This window comes from Phalangium opilio, unplaced genomic scaffold (genome assembly GCF_054372755.1).
Source record: "Phalangium opilio isolate 3A_F unplaced genomic scaffold, DU_Popi_V2 ptg000105l_1, whole genome shotgun sequence".
NCBI classification, from domain to species: domain Eukaryota; kingdom Metazoa; phylum Arthropoda; class Arachnida; order Opiliones; family Phalangiidae; genus Phalangium; species Phalangium opilio.
Window position 1 is genome coordinate 11,589,283 of NW_028324207.1, and position 25,911 is coordinate 11,615,193.

The 25,911-nt window shown below is 35.7% G+C and overlaps 1 protein-coding gene and 3 long non-coding RNA genes across 24 annotated transcripts; 1 reads left to right on the forward strand and 3 right to left on the reverse strand.

Moving 5' to 3' along the window:
• Positions 1-8,606: 8,606 nt before the first annotated feature.
• Positions 8,607-11,235, reverse strand: LOC149629997 (uncharacterized). Its single transcript, XR_016374439.1, has 2 exons — positions 10,481-11,235; positions 8,607-10,387 (listed from the first exon to the last, which is right to left on the reverse strand). It is a non-coding gene; the product is annotated as an uncharacterized LOC149629997 (long non-coding RNA).
• A 1,142-nt stretch (positions 11,236-12,377) lies between these two features.
• LOC149629998 (uncharacterized) lies at positions 12,378-15,304 on the forward strand. The gene is made up of 2 exons (XR_016374450.1): positions 12,378-12,417; positions 12,475-15,304. It is a non-coding gene; the product is annotated as an uncharacterized LOC149629998 (long non-coding RNA).
• Positions 15,077-16,769, reverse strand: LOC149629999 (uncharacterized). 21 transcript variants are annotated; one of them, XR_016374449.1, is made up of 6 exons: positions 16,089-16,769; positions 15,923-16,001; positions 15,745-15,837; positions 15,528-15,648; positions 15,393-15,471; positions 15,077-15,325 (listed from the first exon to the last, which is right to left on the reverse strand). XR_016374449.1 is itself a non-coding variant. In XM_089851680.1 (6 exons), the coding sequence occupies exons 1-5, from the start codon at positions 16,164-16,166 to the stop codon at positions 15,467-15,469; spliced, it is 249 nt and encodes an 82-aa protein (XP_089707806.1). In that variant the 5' UTR covers positions 16,167-16,764; the 3' UTR covers positions 15,077-15,304; positions 15,393-15,466. The 21 variants fall into 21 exon arrangements, 11 of the variants coding, with proteins under 11 accessions (XP_089707806.1, XP_089707805.1, XP_089707804.1 ...); XR_016374444.1 differs by adding an exon at positions 15,649-15,671 and having other exon boundaries at positions 15,393-15,577; positions 15,745-15,840; positions 16,089-16,637; XR_016374443.1 differs by adding an exon at positions 15,649-15,671 and having other exon boundaries at positions 15,393-15,577; positions 16,089-16,636.
• A 5,824-nt stretch (positions 16,770-22,593) lies between these two features.
• Positions 22,594-23,974, reverse strand: LOC149630000 (uncharacterized). Its single transcript, XR_016374451.1, has 3 exons — positions 23,724-23,974; positions 23,399-23,607; positions 22,594-22,750 (listed from the first exon to the last, which is right to left on the reverse strand). It is a non-coding gene; the product is annotated as an uncharacterized LOC149630000 (long non-coding RNA).
• Positions 23,975-25,911: the final 1,937 nt, after the last annotated feature.

The following is a 25,911-nucleotide window of genomic DNA, read 5'->3' on the forward strand; positions in this document are numbered from 1 at the left end:
ATCACTACTAGAACCAGAGTTACGAGCCTCCAAAATTGGGTCAAACGCTTTTCCTATGGAGGGGTTGTTCGTTTACGTTTTGCTTAATTACTTGGCCCATGTTTGTCGTAGCCCTACGTTTTTAGTATGGTCAGATGGGGGACAAATTGCACTATAACATTCTCAAAGGACATCCCCTTATCTCTACTAGAACCAGAGTTACGAGCCTCCAAAGTTGGGTCTAATGCTATTCCTATGGAAGGAGTTGTTTCTTTACTTTTTCCTTAATTACTCGGCCCTGTATTCTCGGTCACCCATAATAACATATCTGTAGTGTAGTGGTTAACACATCCGCCTCACTCACGGAAGGCCACAGGTTCGAAACCGCGAAGTTTTTTTTTTCGCTTGGGATATGTAAAGACCTTTATAATTATCCGAACATTTGTGTCAAGGTCACATTATTTAAATCCCCGTATCTCTGGTAGAACCAGAGTTCCGAGCCTCCAAAATTTAGTTTAATGCATTTCCTATGGAGGGGTTTGTTTCTTTACGTTTTGCTTAAGTACTCGGCCCCAGTTTGTCGTAGCCCAAAGTTTTTAGTATGGTTAGATGGGGGACAAATTGGACTATAACATATCCTAAGGACATCCCCGTATCTCTACTAGAAAAAGAGTTACGAGCCTGCAAAGTTTATTTTCAAAAATCAAAAGTAACCTCCTAACAATAAGTGAGACAAAAAATAAGTTGACGACGATATTGAGGTAGCCTCAAGTTTAAAGTATCCTTGTATGGGGAGCAAAGAGTACTATAACATATCCAAAGGAGATCCCCGTATCTCTAATAGAACGAGAGTTATGAGCCTACAAAGTTCAGTGCTAAAATCATAAGTAACATAGCAAATAAAGGTGAGAAGATACCATACGTTGACGAACATTTTGCTTAATATCTCGGCCCCTGTTTGTCGTAGCCCTATGTTCTTGGTATGGTTGGATGGGGGACAAATTGGACTATAACATACTCAGAGGACATCCCCCTATGTCTATTAGAACCAGAGTTACGAGACTCTAAAGTTGGGTGTCACGCTATTTTTATGGCATGTTTTTGAATATTTCGCTTAATTTCTCGGCCCCTATATGACGCAACCCCAAACCTTTGGTATAGTAGGATGGGGGACAAATTGGGCTATAACATACTCAAACGACATCCCCGTATCTCTAGTAGAAACAGAGTTACGAGCCTGCAAAGTATAGTCTAAAGCATTTCCTATGGAGGAGTTTGTTTCTTTACGTTTTGCTTAATTACTTGGCCCCTGTTTGTCGTAGCCCAAAGTTTTTAGTATGGTTAGATGGGGAGCAAATTGGGCTATAACATACTCAAAGGACATCCCCGTATCTCTAGTAGAAACAGAGTTACGAGGCTGCAAAGTTGGGTCTAAAATGCAATTCCTATGGAGGGGTTGTTTGTTTACGTTTTGCTTAATTACTTGGCCCCTGTTTGTCGCAGCCCAAAGTCTTTAGTATAGTTAGATGGGGGACAAATTTAACTATAACATACTCAAAGGACATCCCCGTATCTCTACTAGACCCACAGTTACGAGCCTGCAAAATTGGGTCTAATGCATTTCCTATGGAGGGGTTTGTTTGTTCACGTTTTGCTTAAATATTTGGAATGTATTTTCGATCAAACATCAGAACATATCTGTAGTGCAGTGGTTATCATGTCCGCCTCACTCCCGGAAGTCTACAGGTTCGAAACCGCGAAGTTTTTTTTTTTTTTTTTTTTGCTTGGGATATGTAATTACCTTTATAATTATCCGAACATTTGTGTCAAGGTCACATTATTTACATCCCCGTAACTCTACTAGACCCAGAGTTACGAGGCCGCAAAGTTGGGTCTAATGCAATTCCTATGGAGGGTTTGTTTGTTTACGTTTTGCTTAATTACTTGGCCCCTGTTTGTCGTAGCCCTAAGTTTATAGTATGGTTGGATGGGGGACAAATTGATCTATAACATACTCAAAGGACATCCCCGTATCACTACTAGAACCAGAAAACTCCTAGATTGGAGCGGGAAAACTCCTAGATTGGAGCGGGAAAACTCCTAGATTGGAGCGGGAAAACTCCTAGATTGGAGCGGGAAAACTCCTAGATTGGAGCGGGAAAACTCCTAGATTGGAGCGGGAAAACTCCTAGATTGGAGCGGGAAAACTCCGAGGTTGGAGCGGGAAAACTCCTAGATTGGAGCGGGAAAACTCCTAGATTGGAGCGGGAAAACTCCGAGGTTGGAGCGGGAAAACTCCTAGATTGGAGCGGGAAAACTCCGAGATTGGAGCGGGAAAACTCCGAGATTGGAGCGGGAAAACTCCGAGGTTGGAGCGGGAAAACTCCGAGATTGGAGCGGGAAAACTCCGAGATTGGAGCGGGAAAACTCCGAGATTGGAGCGGGAAAACTCCGAGATTGGAGCGGGAAAACTCCTAGATTGGAGCGGGAAAACTCCTAGATTGGAGCGGGAAAACTCCTAGATTGGAGCGGGAAAACTCCGAGATTGGAGCGGGAAAACTCCGAGATTGGAGCGGGAAAACTCCTAGATTGGAGCGGGAAAACTCCGAGGTTGGAGCGGGAAAACTCCTAGATTGGAGCGGGAAAACTCCTAGATTGGAGCGGGAAAACTCCGAGATTGGAGCGGGAAAACTCCTAGATTAGAGCGGGAAAACTCCTAGATTGGAGCGGGAAAACTCCTAGATTGGAGCGGGAAAACTCCGAGATTGGAGCGGGAAAACTCCGAGATTGGAGCGGGAAAACTCCTAGATTGGAGCGGGAAAACTCCGAGGTTGGAGCGGGAAAACTCCTAGATTGGAGCGGGAAAACTCCTAGATTGGAGCGGGAAAACTCCGAGATTGGAGCGGGAAAACTCCTAGATTGGAGCGGGAAAACTCCTAGATTGGAGCGGGAAAACTCCGAGATTGGAGCGGGAAAACTCCGAGATTGGAGCGGGAAAACTCCTAGATTGGAGCGGGAAAACTCCGAGGTTGGAGCGGGAAAACTCCGAGATTGGAGCGGGAAAACTCCTAGATTGGAGCGGGAAAACTCCGAGGTTGGAGCGGGAAAACTCCTAGATTGGAGCGGGAAAACTCCTAGATTGGAGCGGGAAAACTCCGAGATTGGAGCGGGAAAACTCCGAGGTTGGAGCGGGAAAACTCCTAGATTGGAGCGGGAAAACTCCGAGATTGGAGCGGGAAAACTCCGAGATTGGAGCGGGAAAACTCCGAGGTTGGAGCGGGAAAACTCCGAGGTTGGAGCGGGAAAACTCCTAGATTGGAGCGGGAAAACTCCTAGATTGGAGCGGGAAAACTCCGAGATTGGAGCGGGAAAACTCCGAGATTGGAGCGGGAAAACTCCGAGATTGGAGCGGGAAAACTCCGAGATTGGAGCGGGAAAACTCCGAGATTGGAGCGGGAAAACTCCGAGATTGGAGCGGGAAAACTCCTAGATTGGAGCGGGAAAACTCCTAGATTGGAGCGGGAAAACTCCGAGATTGGAGCGGGAAAACTCCTAGATTGGAGCGGGAAAACTCCGAGGTTGGAGCGGGAAAACTCCTAGATTGGAGCGGGAAAACTCCTAGATTGGAGCGGGAAAACTCCGAGATTGGAGCGGGAAAACTCCTAGATTAGAGCGGGAAAACTCCGAGATTGGAGCGGGAAAACTCCTAGATTAGAGCGGGAAAACTCCTCTTTTATCCTATAATTTCACAAATCGTCCTATAAAGCCCTATATTTTGAGAATTTTGAAGTAATTATTTATAATCCCTTAAGAAAATATTTTTGTACAGCCATGAGTTAATATTATGTTAGGGAGCTAACATATTATTAACTCATGGTGTAGTAGTAGGCTTGGGATGTTGCCACTATTTTTGTGTTGTTTATTATAGCTTTTTTTGTTGTTTTAAAGGGATGGTGAAGTTTAAGATATTTCTAAATTTTCTAATTTACGTTTTGTTTCAATTTCAGGTCGTTATTTGACTGAATGACTTCAAGATGGAAATTTCTTGCGAGCTGTAAGTGAGGCTGCAATATGGCAAAAAATATACTGGTAAGTGGGCTGAATCCGCTTTGATTTATCGCGTGCTTGTAATACTTAATGTGTACTTATTGTTGAGATGGAAGCTATAGTACTTTAACGGTATCCCATGCACTGCCAATTAAGATTTATTTTAGTCTCTCTTTTAGAGGAAATCTTTAGAATGGCCAGATAATAATGACCATTATTGATAAAAAAAATCAGCGACTTTACCGTTTTGAAATAATAATTTTAAGTCTTGTTTTGTTTGCGAAAAGAAATCAATCGTACACGTGTTATTCTATGAAAGGTCCGCGGAAAAGTTGGGTGTTAAATTCGTTTTGATTTCGATCCAGGGTTCCAGACCTTGGATGTCGAGACTCGATGTCAAAGTAGCCTTCATTTAAATCCCTTTTTAATTGGGCGTCTTTATAATATTTTTAATAATCTTTTTCCCCTCTCGACTATGTCGTAACGTTTAATTTGAAATCTGTACACTTGGTTGATCCGATCTTGTATTGAGCGGGAAAACTCCGAGATTGGAGCGGGAAAACTCCGAGATTGGAGCGGGAAAACTCCGAGATTGGAGCGGGAAAACTCCTAGATTGGAGCGGGAAAACTTCGAGATTGGAGCGGGAAAACTTCGAGATTGGAGCGGGAAAACTCCTAGATTGGAGCGGGAAAACTCCGAGATTGGAGCGGGAAAACTCCTAGATTGGAGCGGGAAAACTCCGAGATTGGAGCGGGAAAACTCCGAGATTGGAGCGGGAAAACTCCTAGATTGGAGCGGGAAAACTCCGAGGTTGGAGCGGGAAAACTCCTAGATTGGAGCGGGAAAACTCCTAGATTGGAGCGGGAAAACTCCGAGATTGGAGCGGGAAAACTCCGAGGTTGGAGCGGGAAAACTCCTAGATTGGAGCGGGAAAACTCCGAGATTGGAGCGGGAAAACTCCGAGATTGGAGCGGGAAAACTCCGAGGTTGGAGCGGGAAAACTCCGAGATTGGAGCGGGAAAACTCCGAGATTGGAGCGGGAAAACTCCGAGATTGGAGCGGGAAAACTCCGAGATTGGAGCGGGAAAACTCCTAGATTGGAGCGGGAAAACTCCTAGATTGGAGCGGGAAAACTCCTAGATTGGAGCGGGAAAACTCCGAGATTGGAGCGGGAAAACTCCGAGATTGGAGCGGGAAAACTCCTAGATTGGAGCGGGAAAACTCCGAGGTTGGAGCGGGAAAACTCCTAGATTGGAGCGGGAAAACTCCGAGATTGGAGCGGGAAAACTCCTAGATTAGAGCGGGAAAACTCCTCTTTTATCCTATAATTTCACAAATCGTCCTATAAAGCCCTATATTTTGAGAATTTTGAAGTAATTATTTATAATCCCTTAAGAAAATATTTTTGTACAGCCATGAGTTAATATTATGTTAGGGAGCTAACATATTATTAATCAAAAATGTCTTGATTAGAATCAAGTCCTAAAAAGTATCGATAAGACTGAGGTTATCACTTGACTGAAGGATCAGATATTAATTTTTCTTTTAATTGAAACTTAAAGGCATGCTTAAGAAAAAGCAACGTTCCATTACCGTTTTCCGTTGAAATAACTTATTTTACAGGTAATCAATTTCAAAAATTTACTTATCTCGGGTTTTCGGGCACAATTCCATTCCCCCAAAACATTTTATCATTACATTAATTACTTTTGAGAGAGTATGTGTATGACATTGAGTTTTAAAAGGTTCCCTCATTTGTGCCCGGCATGCTTCGCAGTGGATACGTTTTAAAAAAATGGCGGAAAATTAAGTAGGGACAGTTAGATTTTTACTCGTGGTTATGCAAAATGATGTAATGTCTAGTGTACTTCAGTCAACAGTCATACTGTTCATTCTCATAGCTCAGGACATGATTAATGCTGCTCACTATTTCTCTCTCTAGTTTCAAACAATGGTTAGAGACCATTCAGTGCCGCAGTTCGCACATGAATATATTTCAACTACAGTTTACATCAATTCTCCGTGGTCGTACTATTAGCGGGTTAAGCACTAATTTGTTCAGAACATGTCTCGAAAGTGTGCTTGTTGTAAGTTTTTAAAGCAGTTTTGACAATGTGTGGGTAATTTTCCACATCGTGGGAGATTTAGGTTTGGTTTTAGGCTCTGTGGGGAAAAAGTAATATTTTTCCGAAATTAATCAAATGTCGGAATTTTCTGCAAAATTTTCAAAAATGCACTAATTTTTAACTGCACAGTTAAAATTAGTGCATTTTCGAAAATTTTATCCGGTTTAATAATTTCAAGCGACATTTTGAAATAAATTCGGTGATTTTAAGTTTGGCACTGAAAAAAAAAAGAAAGCATATTTTGAGAATTTTAAAGCTTTATAGCATTTGTACATATTGTCAAAGCCATGCGGAGTGATATTCCATATTAAACTTAGTATGATAAAATAGTCCAGATAAATATGACTGTAAAAAAGGGGGTGTGGGAAATGCGGCAAATTTTTAAAATGGAAGTGGGAACATCCACTTTCTAACATTAGCAACACTGATTTGAAGGTTTTGGTCATGGCTAAACAGACCGCTCATTCAGTTTTTTATTGTTTTAAAGCTTATTTTGACACGTTATCTCTCAAAAGTAATTAATGTAATGATAAAATGTTTTGGGGGAATGGAATTGTGCCCGAAAACCCGAGATAAGTAAATTTTTGAAATTGATTACCTGTAAAATAAGTTATTTCAACGGAAAACGGTAATGGAACGTTGCTTTTTCTTAAGCATGCCTTTAAGTTTCAATTAAAAGAAAAATTAATATCTGATCCTTCAGTCAAGTGATAACCTCAGTCTTATCGATACTTTTTAGGACTTGATTCTAATCAAGACATTTTTGATTAATATCTGCTCCTTCAGTCTTCATTTTAATTAAGATTGTTAAGAAACTGTTTTACATTTTCAAAATCTACACTAAGCAGAAACATATATAAAGGGGACCGTAACTTTAGCTCAACAGTCATTTATTTATAATGATACTCCAAAAAATAAAAACGTAACTCATTGTATTCTTATTGTAATTAACATAATACAATTTTTTACAACCCTTTATTGAAACGCGAGGCGCTCCCCTAAAAATTCCACAAATCGGACCAAATTGACAGTTTTACACAATTTTTTAAAACGCTGATTTATGTCTGTTTAACCTTTAGCTCAAACTTTTCATAAGCCCAATATGAAATTAGGATATCCTTAAAACTTCTCAAAGACGATCCGAGATTATCAATTTCGAACTTTTTTGTAGCATTAACTAACGTCTGTTTGATATTAAGCTTATAAACCTTAAACACAATATAGTCAGGGCAATGCCGACTCAATTTATAAGGGCTACCATAAAAGTCCACAAAGGTGATCCAAGATTGTTAAAAATACGCCTAAAAAGTGCCCTCTTCAAAATATGTAGCCGGGGAAAAGAGAGCGTGATCGAGTGAGCTATGCTAGTGGGTATTTTGGTAGTAAGTAACGGGTTACCTAGGAGGAACGAGTTCCATCCTCCTAGGGGTTACTTCCCTCTTCCAAGAACGGGGGTTGGGACTCCAGGCATAGCCCGCTCCATCACGCACTCGACAACGCAAAGCAACTCGCGCCAGCGTGGGAAATAAGGCGGTAACACAGGGCAAATGACGAGTTTAAAAATTGCCTGGTACAGTTCAAAAATTAAATCGGAGGGGGGTCAGTGGTCCACGAGACTACTAAAAAATTCAAGGGTAACCAGAGTCCAGACATTAACTCAACTATTTTAATTACACACTTCTTTAGCTTAGCAGACGACGTGCTCTGGCCAATGGTCACGGACTAGTTTATTTATTCCAAGTCAGGAGGGTCTCTGGCCTAATGTCCAGTTTAAAAAAATCCTTATTTCCCACCCTGACTCGCGCTATAGCGCAAGCAGCTTGCGACGTGTTGCGCGTGATCGAGTAGGCTATGGTCCGGTCAAAAGAAATCTTCAGTTCAGCGTTGTAAATAAGGCGGTGGCACAGGGAAAATGACCAGTTTAAAAATTAAATCGGAGGGTGAGCAGTGGTCCACAGGACCACTAAGGAAATTCTAGGGTAACCAGGGTCCAGACATTATCTCAACTATTTTAATTACCCACTTCTTTAGTTTAGCAGACGCCGCGCCCTGGTCAATGGTCATGGACCAGTTCTTTATTCCAGGGCAGGGGGGTCGCTGGCCCAATGTCTAGTTTTAAAAAAATCCCTATTTCCCACCCTGCTTCAGTTGGGAGTCCTGGAGCTCCTAAAGTCCAGAGATGCATATGACAAGGATTCATTTCTCATAAGCGAGAATGGCCAACTTTGTTGTGTTAGAGACAGCCTGGCAGCCTGGTATTTTTTTACTTCTAAGTCAGCTGGGTTTTCACCTTTAAAAGTTAATACAGCCCTTTGAATTTAAATAATTAGAAATGAGAAATGTTATTAAATGAATAAATCTATACGGTTGCAGTTGTGTCAAAATGAGAGCAATTAAATATGTGTCTTTGATATTTAGCTCTGATAATTTCAGAAAATTAATAAAAAGTAGTGTTATGTATTTAACCAGAATTTATTTTATTGAAATTTATTAATAATTATTTAATTAAATAAATTGTAATACTATTTTATGTTTTAAATTTTACAAATAAAATTCAATATAGTAAACATAGGGCAAAGGTTATATTGTATTATAAATAGCCAGTGGGATTGATTTTAGCTATATCGCAATTAGAGCTCGACATTTTCTATCCATTATCCACAAATTAGTAATTAATTTGAGTGAAAATAGGTGGATATCTTTTATTAATTGGGAAATAATGCACACACTTTACATTTAAATTTTAGAAGTTAATTTATTATTTACTTTTTGTATGTAATATTCAGCATTAATTTGACTAAGACAATTAACTAATTACCTACGAGGAATTAACTAGTATATATGGTTAAAATTATAATTTAATCGTTTCAAAACTAATATGGTTTTGAACCGGTTTTTGTGATTTAGTTATTAAAATTTGTGATTATTGATTGGTCAATATTGAAAATCAACCAATGGTGGAACTAATTTTTTTTTAAACTCAATGAAACTGAAATATCAATGAACAATCTACTGAAAGAGGTATCAACCTATTATTTTTTTTCAAAAGAAGGTAAATAAGGATTAGATGGCCGCTTGCTGCTTCAAACAAGATTTTTAATCACGAAGAGAATATTTTTTTAATTTTGGTCAAATTTTAGATATTCGGTAACCGAGTTGATATGAATAAAGCTGTTTTTGCTCATGTCTATTTTAAACTTTAATCACAGATTTCGCTTACCATTTTACAAGTATAATAAACACTACTGAAGGACGCAAATCTATCTGTCATCGGTAACGGTGAACAATATAGCAATTTGCCCAATTAATCAGTTTGAACTTCATTTGCACATTTCTACTCGTTAATTTGAAATGTTGCGAGAAATTTGAATGGAATATAAGTAGTTATCTCTTTCAGAAGATAATTGTTGATGTTGATATTAAAATTCATTGAGTTAAAAAAATTGGTATCAGTATTTCAATTAAGCTTTAATATCAACATCGGTTAATTTACGATATGGGCTCATGATGTTAGTTTGTTTATAAGATTAAATCGTTACTTCAAGTGTCACAAGACAATATCTACTCCAAAATCGAGTGTTAGTAACTTTAAAACCATCTCCTCGTCACAGGATATCCGAGGGTGAATTTATTATATCATTGATAGGTGATAATATGACAAGGCGCAATAGCTCAGTCAAGTTTTGGCAAGGCCTAATACCGTTTTGCTTGGCTGCATGTCGCCGTCAAATTCCTTTTAAAGCATAGATCATATAGTATCCACCCTTGATTTTCATTTCGCAACACACGTTGGATTCGTAAACCTCGACACGTACTACGATTAGAAGCATTAAAATGCAAACACAACAACACACTGAGCGTATACATTTTAGTAAATAACAATTCTCACTACAGCTGTTTTCGAGGCTGAAGGAGCGACCGCGGCGATAAAGGAAAAGCCTCCAGCGGAGTCCGGCCAGTAACTTAAAGGGGGTAGTTTCGAGGGAACGAAATTCAAATGCAAGGCGCGTTCCATCAACAAAAAACATTGAATTCGTTTTACGCAATTATAATATTAAAATTTTATACAATTAAATAATATTTAAGAAAACTAAGCACTACTTTCAAAGTCTAAACTTTAAAAATTCGACGATACGAGAAGGCGAAGTAACGGGCAACGAGAGGTAAACAATTTTTTTAAATGGCAAAATTAACGGTAAGCCAAGGCTTAGCGCAATTTCACGGGTTTCACCGCCTTAAAAAAAGTGCCAAGTTTAGAAATAGATTGTGGGACAATAAAAAGTTGGAAAATTATGAAATTGGGCTTATATTAAAGCTTGAAACCTACTTTATATTATATTTAAAATCCATCCATGAGCAAATCCTCAAAATATATGAAAATGACAACGAAAAAGGACCCACTCTCAAATTTTTTCACCTTAAAAAAATGGCGGCCACAAACGGGGTGAAAAAGGGGAAAAGAGCTATTAAAGCAGTCTTATTTCACTATCGATAGGCCATTTCAACCAAAAGGCATTAAGAAAAAACAATCGGATTAATATGACGCAACTAAACGCAAAAAAAGGCCAATTTTGGTCGCGCTGATATTTTCTAGTAAATCAGTCTATCCATGCTTAAATAACGCAGATTGGGGTAATTTTGAAAATTTAAAATTAAACATACTTAAACTTAAAATTAATCAATGAAAGCTAGAAAGCACAAATACTAAATATGAGGCTTTCATTTGAAACCGTTTTCAAATCAAACAAACGTATAGTTATTTCATGACGGCTTCCACAAAAAGGCTATCTGTTAAATTTTTCCCATGTTATTTCTATGGAAAATTTCAGGATTTTCATCAAAATATCGTAAAATTTTTATGGAAATGAAAACCACCCTTAGCAACTTTATTTTTTATAAGAAAAACTAATGGATGGATCTTTTTGAAATTTTAACCACATATTTAGGGCCCGAATTGTAGTTCTGTGGAATTTTTTCAAAGCAGTTAATACGATACAAAAAAAGTTATAACCAATCAAAAAACCATCCTTATACATTGAAGTCGGTATGAGGTCTTATCTAAGAGAGCTATCGCTCTCATAGAATTAACTCATGGTGTAGTAGTAGGCTTGGGATGTTGCCACTATTTTTGTGTTGTTTATTATAGCTTTTTTTGTTGTTTTAAAGGGATGGTGAAGTTTAAGATATTTCTAAATTTTCTAATTTACGTTTTGTTTCAATTTCAGGTCGTTATTTGACTGAATGACTTCAAGCTGTAAGTGAGGCTGCAATTAATAAATTAATAAATTAATAAATTAATAAATTAATAAATTAATAAATTAATAAATTAATAAATTAATAAATTAATAAATTAATAAATTAATAAATTAATAAATTAATAAATTAATAAATTAATAAATTAATAAATTCATAAATTCATAAATTCATAAATTCATAAATTCATAAATTCATAAATTCATAAATTCATAAATTCATAAATTCATAAATTCATAAATTCATAAATTCATAAATTAATAAATTCATAAATTCATAAATTCATAAATTAATAAATTAATAAATTAATAAATTAATAAATTAATAAATTAATAAATTAATAAATTAATAAATTAATAAATTAATAAATTAATAAATTAATAAATTAATAAATTAATAAATTAATAAATTAATAAATTAATAAATTAATAAATTAATAAATTAATAAATTAATAAATTAATAAATTAATAAATTAATAAATTAATAAATTAATAAATTAATAAATTAATAAATTAATAAATTAATAAATTAATAAATTAATAAATTAATAAATTAATAAATTAATAAATTAATAAATTAATAAATTAATAAATTAATAAATTAATAAATTTAAAACAAAGGTCCCATGGTTGGAATTGAAACTAAATTTCCCGATCAATTAAACGTTAGGCCTATTTTTGGGATCTACTTTCGCCAGTGCCAGTACTCTGTTATTATTTCAAAGTCGGTCGACTTTATTTAAAAGGTTATCGCGGCCTTGTTACGTTGGTTGGTTTAAAGAATAATAATAATAATAATACAATGGTTTCTATGGAAACCGTGAGAATTGAATCCCGTGGCCGCTGGTCTAGTTATTTATTTTTGTATTTTATGTCTAAGACAAATTCCATTGTAGGGAATTTAGTTTAATAGCCAATTTTGCGTGACTTGGAGCGATTACTCTATGGTTATTTCAAATGTAATCTATCTCAATTAATCAAAAATGTCTTCGTGGACAAAGACTAGAAAAAGTAAATGATAAGAGAACAAAATGGAATGACCGAAGTAACAGATATTAAATTTTTCAGTTTAAAGACATGATTATAAAGCATCAATTATTTGAAAAAAAATACTTATCTTCGTTTTTTTCACCAAAATTACATTGGCAGCATTGTTTTCGAAAGAAAGATTCATTCGATATATCCTTTTTGGTATTAACAGTTTTCGAATGAAAAGGATTAGAATAAATATCCGAGTATGGATATGGTTTATTTTTAAAGGTTCCTCTTTTCGAAATTAAAACGACTAAATGCAACCGAAGGAAGAAATTTTATCTTTCATCATGATTGACATTTTAAACGTCGCATTAGGGTGCTTTGGTTTTGCGCCTGCATTTATACGACCACGATTCGATTGGGTCCCATTTTTTGGGTCGACGATTTAAATTGTTTTATAAATCAATCATCAAAATTTGGATAAAAGATATTATTAACAAGAAACTTGAGTGCATGAGAACTGTTTTAAAAGTTGTGATTGAATTAGTTTGGTACGACTTCGACTTGCTATTTATGAGGAACACATTGTAGAGCAAACGTATAACACGAAACACGTAAATGGACACCGACAAAATGGTGGGCTGTGTATTTATTTCACTATTGGGTTTAGTTTCCAGTATTAAAACGTATCGTAGTTCAAATTAAAAGCTGCAATCCTTTTAAATATCACTAACGAGGAACTGTTTCTATCATGGTCTACACTGGAAATCTAGCTGTAAATGTAAACGATGTCGCATGTATCTGTTATATAGTAAAGCTTTGACACGAACCATTTTGAAAAGAATGGAAAATTTCATGATACAAAATTTTTGAAGAAATGTAATTTTGGTGAAAAAAACGAAGATAAGTATTTTTTTTCAAATAATTGATGCTTTATAATCATGTCTTTAAACTGAAAAATTTAATATCTGTTACTTCGGTCATTCCATTTTGTTCTCTTATCATTTACTTTTTCTAGTCTTTGTCCACGAAGACATTTTTGATTAATATCTGTTCCTTCAGTCTTCATTTTAATTAAGATTGTTAAGAAACTGTTGCATTTTCAAAATCTGCACTAAGCACAAACATAAATATAGGGGAGCGTAAGCATAAGGGACCTAATATTGCTAGTTAGTTACTAATGGTTTCAGGTACCAGTTAATCAGTTATCACCAATGAGATTAATTTATCACTGAAAACATCAAATTTCCATACTAAAATTATTTTGGCCTTTCTTTATCCCCTGACTTTGAGTATTAAAATATTTAAAATAACTCTGAGGATTATCTAGAATCATTTCTACTGATATTTCAAATTCAGAAGAATCAGAGTCATCGTTTTGAGTCTTTCAGATGACTGGCTTGGACTTATGTTACTAGTTTTCGGTTTTCGTTGTAGCAGTCTAACCAAAGAGGGTAGAAAGAGGGGGAGTAGACGGCTTGGCTGGAGTGTTCTCGCTTTGAAAGTTTACCTCTAAGCTCCCGGTGTGCGCGCGCTTCTTTCTCTGCCCTCTTATTGGTTGAAATACGGTGAACCGGATATTAGGAGGAAAATATAACAAATAAATAAAAAAGAAAAGCGAGAACACCCAAAATGCCTTGCCAAAGCCGCTAGCTTCTACTCCCCCTCTTTCTACCCTCTTTGGTCTAACTGAGACAAAGTTTCTGCCTGCAAGCATAGCCCACTCGATCCGCGCTCATGGACGAAAGCTGCTCGCGCTATACATAGTTTACAGGCGTGGAGGATTCATACCATTTGCACAAGGAGACCTGGCAACTTAGAGTGTAAAATAGCAGACGATTTTACACTCTTTGTTGCTTGGTCTCCTTGTGTTAGTGGTAGGAATCCTCCACGCCTGTAAACTATGTATATAATAATAATTGACCTGGTCACGTCGTATGCTAAACTTAGGAATTGGACAATTAAACTTTTTCAGTTAATGTCTGGACTCTGGTTACCCTTGAATTTTCTTAGTGGTCCCGTGGTTTAATTTTCAAACTGGTCATTTGCCCTGTGCCAGGGCCGGAAATAAGCACAAGACACTGGACATTGTCCAATAAAATTTTAAAATGTCCCATAATTTTTTTAAAAACTAAGGGGGTCACTGGACAGTTTGACCAATAAATTTTCCGAAGTTTTGATAGCTTGACTAAAGAGATTCGACACTATTTTGCACACTCCAGTGGACACTGGACAATGTCCTATAAATTTTCAAGTCAAACAGGGGGTCACTGGACGCGTGTCCTATAAGAATTTTTTCTTATTTCCGGCCCTGCCCTGTGCCACCGCCTTATTTCCCACACTGGACAAGGAAGCATTTCTGTAAAGGATAATGACCATCATTGTGGTATAAGAGACAGCCTGGCAGCCCCGTATTTGTTTACCCTGCCCATAGCCCACTCGATCACGCGTAATACGACGCAAGATGCAGAGCTGCGTCCGTGAGCATGGATCGAGTGGGCTATGCCCTGCCTGGCCAAATCAGCTGACTTAGGTGAAATATTTATTACTTCTATTATTGCGACTTAATTCTAGACATTCTTGAACGAATCATCTTGTGAAAATTTTATAAGACAGGCTTCAGGTGCTGGGTTTTTTCTGCGCCAAATTTGCTTTTTAAATTTAAAAAAAATTAATTTCAACCTTTTTTCCCCTCTCTTCAGAAATTTAATAATGATAGTGTGTTACATATTTATCCAAAATTTATATTAATTAATTAACACACTGTACATCCCTTTAATGGAATTAGTGATGGTGATAGTGTGATTGAATCTATCATTTATTTTACCAGCAAAAAACGTATCTTCGTAGCGGTAACCGTTGGCTGCTGGCACCAGTCTAGAAACCAGGGAATGAACCCTTCTGCGTAGTTTGAATTAATCTACTTTACACATCAAAAATGTATCTAATTTAAACCAAAGGGTTTATTCTAAATAGCGGTTATAAATAGTAATTAAAAACGTAACTGTTACCTAATAAAAATGATTGCAAGAGCCGGGATAAAAACATTGGTTGGTTTGTTGACAGGGTTTAGTGATCGTGTGATTTAATCTATCAATTATTTTACCACTTATTTAAACAAACAAAATGATCTACGCAGTGGTTACCGTTGGCGGTTGCACCAGACATAATCTCTGTAGCGTTTATCGTTCGCAATCTGGCCATTGTTTATTGTTTTCTTAGGTAACGTTAGAATGGGCGCAAAATAATTAATAATTCAATTGTTACCTAGTACAAATGATTGGAAGAACCTGAATTAAAAATATTGGTTGATTTGGTGACAGGGTTTAGTGATAGTGTGATTGAATCTATCATTTATTTTACCAGTAAAAAACGTATCTTCGTAGCGGTAACCGTTGCCTGACGGCACCAGTCGAGAAACCAGGGAACGAACCCTTGTGCGTAGTTTGCATTGATCTACTTTAAACAACAAAAATTGATTTAATTTAAACTAATTGCCTAATTAGCGGCTATCGTTGGCCAATGGCACCAGGTGAAACACCTTAAAACGAACGCAACACGGCCAATTTGTCTCTAGTCTACAATAGTACAATCAGCCTGTCTTGAACTTTTGACCGAGGCTTAGTGAAATCAGTGAATTTAAAAATTATCGGCTAAATCTTAACTTTAAATTCTTTTGTATTAAATTATAATGAAGTTTAACTTACGAGAATAAAATAAAATTGGGACTGATTAACCCCTTCTTTTAGATGAAAAGTGGAAAAATTCGCCTTAAGCTCGTCCATAAACAGAGCGGACGACGCATTTAGTAAACAAAAAACTTCGCTATATTAGCGGTAAAACAGCGTAAGTCCAACAGTACGTTTCTCTATGATTTTAGCTAGGATTATACCACGTAAGTCCAACAGAATAAAAGGTCGTAAGTTTAAGTATGTGCTTAAAAGTACAAAAAGTAATACTTAATATTAATTGTTTTCAATAAAACTTCGAAAGGCACCAGAAAAATGTTCAACCTTTCATTTAAAACCATTTTCAGACCTATCGAATAAATAGTCTTCAAAAAATGGTCGAGACCATTTGGCTATCACAGCAAACATTTCCCATGTTATTCCTATGGGAAAATTTCCCTTTTTTTGCCAAAATGTCTTAATTTTTTTATGGAAATGAAAACCACCCTTAGCAACTTTATTTTCTATGAAGAAAACTAATAGAGGGATCTCTTTGAAATTTTAACCACATATTAAGGGTCCGCATTTTAGTTCAGTGGAATTTTTTCAAAGCAGTAACCATGATAGGAAAAAAGTTACATCGAATCAAAAAACCACCCTTATACATTAAACGCAGTATGAGGTCTTATCTAAGAGAGCAACCGCTCTCTCAGAATTACTTAGGTGCAGTTAAAGATAAATGTTCAAAATAAACATTACAATTTTGGGTACGATATTAAACTCGGTTGTAATTAATTTACTTGTGAATAAAATTTCATGATACTTGGAGCAATTACTCTATGCAATGCGCTGTTTCTAATAGTTATTTCAAATTTAATCTATCTCAATTAGGCAGTTAGACAATTAGGCATTGGATCAATCAAATTTCATGATTAATAAATTAATAAATTAATAAATTAATAAATTAATAAATTAATAAATTAATAAATTAATAAATTAATAAATTAATAAATTAATAAATTAATAAATTAATAAATTAATAAATTAATAAATTAATAAATTAATAAATTAATAAATTAATAAATTAATAAATTAATAAATTAATAAATTAATAAATTAATAAATTAATAAATTAATAAATTAATAAATTAATAAATTAATAAATTAATAAATTAATAAATTAATAAATTAATAAATTAATGAATTAATGAATTAATAAATTAATAAATTAATAAATTAGTATATTAATAAATTGATAAATTAATAAATTAATGAATTAATAAATTAATAAATTAATAAATTAATAAATTAATAAATTAATAAATTAATAAATTAATAAATTAATAAATTAATTGAAAAAACTGTGTATTTTGAATGTGCTAAGGGCTAAAGTACAGTTTGGGAACACAGAAATGTTTTGAAGAGTCTTAAATATTAAATTATGCATATATTACCTGTTATAAAAATGTTCCGAACACACTCTACTGACGTAACATTTAACCATCCCGCCAAATTCCAATCTTTTCACTAAGCCTTGGCCCACTGTCATTGGTTAAGCCTTGGTCCTATACCATAAACATTGCTTTTTCGATAACCTTTGGTCTATAGAACTCAATAAAAAACTAAAGTTTCTTTCGCGTAATCATGGTTTCAACACTTCTTAACCATTTTCAATTGCAATTAACGAAATAACTTGGTTTAATTAAACTAAATAAAGGTGCAAACACGGAAGGTCACACATGACAGAAGCTAAGCACAGACTGCCAGGCTGAACTCAGCTGATGCCGGCCTGAGATAGGACCGGAAATAAGCACAGTGCATTAAGCATTGTATAATAGAATTTTAATGTCCTATCAATGCTTTTAAAAACTAAAAAAGGTCACTGGACATTTTTACCAATAAATATTGCGTATTTTTGATTAGTTACGACGTCACGACGACAGTAACGACACAAAGAAGGCCTTTCCGGGGATGTAGTTTCCCATTCTCGCTCAAACTGTCTACATTCTTGCTACTCCGTAAATACTTGTGGCTGGCTAGGCGGGTTTTTTGAATTTCAGATCTCTGTCATTTTTACTTTCAATTTTCATTTTCGATTTTAAACCCTAATTAAATTTAATTTATGGCTTAAATTAACTTGAATAAACTAAAAAGAGTCCGAAAAAGCCGAAAATGTTGGTTTTGAGCTCGTACTACTGATAGGTTTTGAACTATTGACCTCCGAACTTGAAAAATTAAAAGTGAAATTATGCAAATTATATAAAGAATTTTGAAACTTTCTTTAGGTCATTTTGTAGACAATTTGATGGGGAATGCAACGCGAGTAACCCCGTACAGATCGGGTTCGTAGTTTAGGCCCTATATCGAAAACTATTTTCCCGCCATTTTCCAAAATGGCGGCACAAACACAAAAAGGCTGGAAATGTGTAAATCAGTTCAAATCAGTATATAATCCATATCAGTTTCATCAAAATAAATTATATTTAAACAAGGAACACTAATAATCAGTTTTAAACCTCGTTTCTAAAGATATCAGTCTGATTTTTCAATATGACACTCTAAAGGGGTCAAGAGACAATATTCAATAAAAATATTCCGTTAAAAATTAAGATAATTAAGGTTTTAACCCTAATTAATGAATATCAACATAACTCGATACCAGGAAGTACTGCGGGGCCGTAGACCATAACCTTTACAGTCGCTACACAGTTAGGTTGAAACTAAAAACGGACATGGCCGTAATTAGTGCAATAACTAATGAACCGCTAGTCGCACGATATTGGGACCACTTCCATTAGATTTCTTAGAGTTTTCTACGTCCGAATCGGTTAATTTAAGTTTAATTAATTTAAATTTAAATGGCAAAAAAAGGTTGGAAAGAAGAAAAACTGAAAAAACGGGCTGCGTTTCGGGACGTTTAATGACGTAGTTAATTAACGGTTAGTCGTAGAGAGACGCGACTAGTACCATCGGAATCAGGAGGTTTTAATCATTCAGATTAAGTGTATTTAATTTAATTAATTAAGTTAATTTCGATGGGAAATTAAAAATAACCGAAAATTGAAATTGCGAAAAATTCTCTCCCATCTCGCGTATCAACCACGTCTCCCGTCCGTAGACTTTTCATGCGTTTGCAAAGACTTGATTTTGGAGTTTTTAAAATAGGTTTTTCCCTTAATTAAGGCGTCTAATTAAGGTATATTAACAAGGAAAATATATTTCCTGATTAATTTCAAGGCGGGGAATCGGAAAAAAATGGTTTCAGAAGCGTACAGCCACATTTTCGGCCACCTTGTTCATTTTAGGCCGATTCGCCTATCACCAATCGATTTCTCATCTAAAATTAACCCGAAATCCATATCGGGTTAATTAATTTAGGCCTAATTTTAGGCCTAAAACGGGAAAAACCCTCCGTATCTGCCCTTCTAAGCTTCGAAATGTCTCTAAAATAACCCTATCCTACGTTGCACTTCGTAACTAACAGTAATCAGTAAAAAAATCGCGGTTAAAATCAATTAAAATAATTTTTAAGCCCAAATAATGAATTGGGTTTCGATTAATGGCACCCTGTTTTAAATGTACGGAAGGTTTAATGCTAGTAACTCACGGCGCTGCCACTACTGCGGGTTGAAAGAAAAACAAGAGAGATTGAAATTTATCGCCTCTTTATTTTTAGGACGCGGCTAACCTGATAGCGCTACCAAGCGCAGGGAGGAATAAGGGTGACCAATGTATTCACTTTTAAGTTTAGTTGACGTTTACGTCTACATTGACGAGCGGTTACAAATAGAAGGGGGGGGTAGACAACGGTAACGGGACTGACTGAAGGCGGAGGGATAAGCAATGTTGGAAAGGCGGAGGTCGAAAATAGTTCGGCGGGAAAGCTTGGACGAAACAAGTCGTACCACTGAGAGTCAACCGAAGCGAGGTTTGTCTGTCCGAATCAGTGTATTGGGACGCGAGGGGGCCGTCACTCCTTCAAATCTCATACACCTAGGTTTTCAAATCATTCAAATCACATAAATCACTTCCCAAATCTAGAAAATCACTAAAATCGCTATGAAATCAATCAAATCAGTGAAATCACCATCCAAAGCAGTCAAATTAAGAATTCAAATCATTAAAATCAATGCCAAATCATTCGAGTCGTACCATAAGTAAATAAGATGTGTTCCATAAGTGTTAATGAGAGTTTGTCATGAAGTGACGTAGGAGTAAAGTCATAGATTCTCGTAAAGCGACGCCTGGTGACTGGGGCGCTGTCAAAGGTTTACCATAGACTAAATAGGAGGATGGACTGCAAAACCGGGTATAGTCAATTCTCGCTTGTCGTTATTGAACTAGCTCTCATTAAGCCTTTGGCATTACGAAGTATAGGTAGTGACTTACTTATGGAACATCACTTATAAACTTATGATCGTACAAATCATTCAAATCACATTAATCGTATTGAAATCATCAAAATCGGTGGTGATTTCAAATCTCGTACGCTCTGATGCGTAGTGACGGTCCCCTCGCCATCTATACTTGTTGAATTTGAGATCCGAGAACACCCAGCAATTGGCCATATTTATTTTGCTTCTAATTAAGTTAATTATGATTCAAATTTAATGAAACTTACAGCTAATAATCTTCATTAAGTGCTCTATCTAGATCTGCTTTCGAATTAGCTCTATCTTTTACGGTTTAAAAGATATGGCGCTTTTAAGTTTTGTGTCAGTGGTTTTTTTCTTAATTACGGCTTCTAATTAAGGTATATTAACGAGAAAAATATATTTAACGGGTCACGTGACAACACACAATAAGAATATTCATTTAAAAATTAAGATAATTAAGGTTTTAACTCTAATTAATGATCTACACCAAGAATGTACAGGGTGTGTCTACAGTTTGGAACGGGGATGGTCTTAATTAGTGCAATAACTAATGAACCGTTAGTCATGCGATATTGGGACTACTTTCATTCGATTCCTCACAGTTTTCTACGTCAGAATCGGTTAATTAAACTTAAATTAATGTTAATTAGAAAGGCAAAAAGACGTTGGAAAGAAAAAAAACTGAAAAAACTGGCTGCGTTTCGGGACGTTTAATTGCGAACAGTTAATTAACGGTTAGTCGTAGAGAGACGCGACTAGCACCATCGGAATCAGGAGGTTTTAATCATCCGGATTAAGTGTATTTAATTTAATTAATTAAGTTAATTTCGATGGGAAATTAAAAACAACAGAAAATTGAAATTGCGAAAAATTCTCTCTCATCTCGCTGCCACTACGGCGGGAGATGGAAAAAAAAAGATTACGTTTGAATTTTTACTCACCAGTTTTTTGGACTCGAATAACCCCATAGCACCACCAAGCGCAGGGAGGAATAGCAGACACTAATGTGTTCACTTTTAAGTTGTGTTGACGGTGTACCTGTACATCTAAGAGGCATTACAATGGGACGGGTTTCGCCATCTATATGTAGAAAAATGAACTGCATTAGGGTTAATTAAAACTTTGTAGTTTCAAAGAGTTAATTGCATAGTTAATTTTGACTAAGTAAGCTTCATTTTATTCTGTAATTAAAATAATTAAACATTGTAGTTTTAAATTCAAATAATATTTGAGCTCGTATTGTATAGATGTCGCCACACTATTAAGGCAGCGGAATTTTTTGAAATTGGCGATCAGGAAAATCTATTTTGCTTCTAATTACGTTAATTATCATTCAAATTTAATGAAAATTACAGCTAATGAAGATAATTAAGTGCTCTATCTAGATCTGCTTTCGAATTAGCTCTATCTATTACGGTTTAAAAGATACAGCGCTTTTAAGTTTTGTGTCGAGGGGTGGGTAAGATAAACGAATGACGCAGTGGGTTGGTTAAACGAGTGAGATAGATAGAGCCACAAAATGGGAAAAACCTTCCGTATCTGCCCTTCTAAGGGTCAAAATGTCTCTAAAACACCCCTATCCTAAGCTAAACGTCATAACAGTAACACGTAAAGGTTAGAAGCAGAGTTACGAGCCTCCAAAGGTTAGTGTAACGGAGGGTATGGTGGTTATGAACATTTTCCTTAATTACTCGGCCCCTGTTTGTCGTAGCCCTAAGTTTTAAGTATCCTTGGAGAGGGGACAAATAGGACTATGACATACTCAAAGGACATCCGGGTATCTATAACAGAACCGGAGTTATAAGCCTCCAAAGTTGGGTGTAATGTTAATCCTATGGAGGGGACGAAGATTTTGCTTAATATCTCGGCCCCTGTTTGTCGTAGCCCTATGTTCTTAGTATCGTTGGAAAGGGGACAAATAGGACTATGACATACTCAAAGGACATCCGGGTATCTCTAGTAGAACCAGAGTTACGAGCCTCCAAAGTTTAGTGTGAAAATTATAAGTAACAGTCTAACTAGAAGTGTGACGCTTCCCCCAGTTGAGCATTTCCCTTAATTACGGCTTCTAATTAAGGTACATTAACAAGGAAAATATATTTCCTGATTAATTTCAAGGCGAGGAATCGGAAAAAAATGGTTTCAGAAGCGTATTAAAAAAGTTTCACTGAGATTTCCATGAATTTTATTAAAAAATTACAAATTTGAATGAGTTTTCATTTTCATTTCTTTCCTTGGTGAGTATTTTTGAAACTGGCCTTCTTAGACTGGACCTGCCCTTCTTGCCCCGTTGGACTATAGGATCATAGAACCAGAGTTACGAGCCTGCAAAGTATAGTCTAATGTTAATCCTATGGTGGGGTTTCTTTGTTTACGTTTTTCTTAATTACTCGACCCCCGTTTGTCCTATTCCTAAGTTTTTAGTATCCTTGGAAAGGGGACAAATAGGACTATAACATACCCAAAGGACAACCCCTATCTCTAGTAGAACCAGAGTTATAGGCCTCCAAAGTTGGGTCTAATGTTATTCCTATGGAGGGGGGTTTGTTTACGTTTTCCTAAATATCTCGGCCCCTGTTTGTCATAGCCCTATGTTTTTAGTATCCATGGAAAGGGGACAAATAGGACTATGACATACTCAAAGGACATCCGGGTATCTATAACGGAACCGGAGTTATAAGCCTCCAAAGTTGGGTGTAATGTTATTCCTATGGAGGGGGGTTTGTTTACGTTTTGCTTAATATCTCGGCCCCTGTTTGTCCTATTCCTACGTTTTAAGTATCCATGGAAAGGTGACAAATTGGACTATAACATACTCAAAGGACAATCCCGTATCTCTAGTAGAACCAGAGTTACGAGCCATAAAACCTAAGCCTAACGTAAACCATTTGGAGCCTGTATCTTTTGAGTTAGTTCTATTTTAATGCTATTGCTATTTAATTGGACACTATAATTAATTAAAGAGGTACTTACCAGGCATTAAGCGAAGTGTTTCTTGAGTTTCTTCAAACTGTAGGAGCCCACACAAAGTGATCTTTCAGCGGAGAACGATGTAGCGGCTGTACAGCTCCTTGCCATGCATGTCTTTTGATAACAGTCTCTACTTGGATAACACGACTGGTTTTAAACGCCCCAAGTACTTTTGGGGGTTGTTTTGTATCCATTATTGCAGCGGGTTGCCCCTAATATTAAATTAAAACGCGTTAATTACATTTAAATAGCCCTATCTTGTGTTCTACACTATCTAAACATTGCTTAAGCCTTGGTACTTTTCTATAAACATTGCTTTTTCGATTACCTTTGGCCTTTAAAACTCAATAAAAAACTAAAGTTTCTTTCGCGTAATCATGGTTTGAACACTTCTTAACCATTTTTAATTGCAATTAACGAAAGAACTTGGTTTAATTAAACTAAATAAAGGTGCAAACACGAAATGTCACACAGGAGCTAAGCACAGGCTGCCATGATGAACTCAGCTGATGCCGGCCACAGATAGGACCGGAAATAAGCACAGAGAATTAAGCATTGTTTAATAATATTTTAATGTCCTATAATGCTTTTAAAAACTAAAGAGGGGCTCACTGGACATTCTGGCCAATAAATATTGCGTAGTTTTGATTGATTACGACGTCACGACGGCAGTAACGACACAAAGAAGGCGATTCCAGCAATAATTTCTCCATTCTCGATCTAGCTATACATATTCTTGCTACTCCGTCTATACTTGTATCTTGATAGGCGGGTTTCGCCATCTATATGTGGAAAATTGAACTGCATTGTGATTAATTAAAACTTTGTTGTTTCAAAAAACTAATTACAGAGTTACTTATGATTAAGTAAGGTATAGTATGACCTGCAATCAAAATAATTAAACATTGAAGTTTTAAATTCAAATAATATTTGAGTTTGTATTGCATAGATGTCGCCACACTATTAACGCAGCTGCTTTTTTTGAAATTTGAGATCCGAAAACACCCATACCATAAAATCTTATTTTGCTTCTAATTAAGTTAATTATCATTCAAATTAAATGAAAATTACAGATAATAATGCCCAGTAACTCCTCTATCTAAATCTGCTTTCAAATTAACGCTATCTATTGCGGTTTAAAAGATATAACGATTTATAGAATTCGGATAATAGTGTGGCGACATCTATACAAGGCAAGCGCCGATGTTAAAAACTACAATGTTTAATTATTTTGATCACAGAGGCAATTGAAGCTTAAATAGTCGTAATTAACTACGCAATTATTTCTTTGAAACTTGAAAGTTTAAATAACATTAACGCAGTTCATTTATCTCGCTATAGATGGCGTAGCACCAAACTAACTAAGGGTTTTCGCGTTGGAATTACATTGAAAATGTTTTTTGGCTCTAATTCAGTTAATTATCATTCAAATTAAATGAAAATGACGGATAATAATGCCCATTAACTCCTCTATCTAAATCTGCTTTCAAATTAACGCTATCTATTGCGGTTTAAAAGATATAACGATTTATAGAATTCGGATAATAGTGTGGCGACATCTATACAAGGCAAGCGCCGATGTTAAAAACTACAATGTTTAATTGTTTTGATTACCGAGGCAATTGTAGCTTAAATAGTCGTAATTAACTACGCAACTATTTCTTTGAAACTTGAAAATTTAAATAACATTAACGCAGTTCATTTATCTCGCTATAGATGGCGTAGCACCAAACTAACTAACGGTTTTCGCGTTGGAATTACATTGAAAATGTTTTTTGGCTCTAATTCAGTTAATTATCATTCAAATTAAATGAAAATTACGGATAATAATGCCCATTAACTCCTCTATCTAAATCTGCTTTCAAATTAACGCTATCTATTACGGTTTAAAAGATATATCGATTTATATAATTCGGACTAATAGTGTGGCGACATCTATACAAGGCAAGCGCCGATGTTAAAAACTACAATGTTTAATTATTTTGATTACAGAGGCAATTGGAGCTTAAATAGTCGTAATTAACTACGCAATTATTTCTTTGAAACTTGAAAGTTTAAATAACATTAACGCAGTTCATTTATCTCGCTATAGATGGCGTAGCACCAAACTAACTAACGGTTTTCGCGTTGGAATTACATTGAAAATGTTTTTTGGCTCTAATTCAGTTAATTATCATTCAAATTAAATGAAAATTACAGATAATTATGCCCAGTAACTCCTCTATCTAAATCTGCTTTCAAATTAACGCTATCTATTGCGGTTTAAAAGATATAACGATTTATAGAATTCGGATAATAGTGTGGCGACATCTATACAAGGCAAGCGCCGATGTTAAAAACTACAATGTTTAATTATTTTGATTACAGAGGCAATTGAAGCTTAAATAGTCGTAATTAACTACGCAATTATTTCTTTGAAACTTGAAAGTTTAAATAACATTAACGCAGTTCATTTATCTCGCTATAGATGGCGTAGCACCAAACTAACTAAGGGTTTTCGCGTTGGAATTACATTG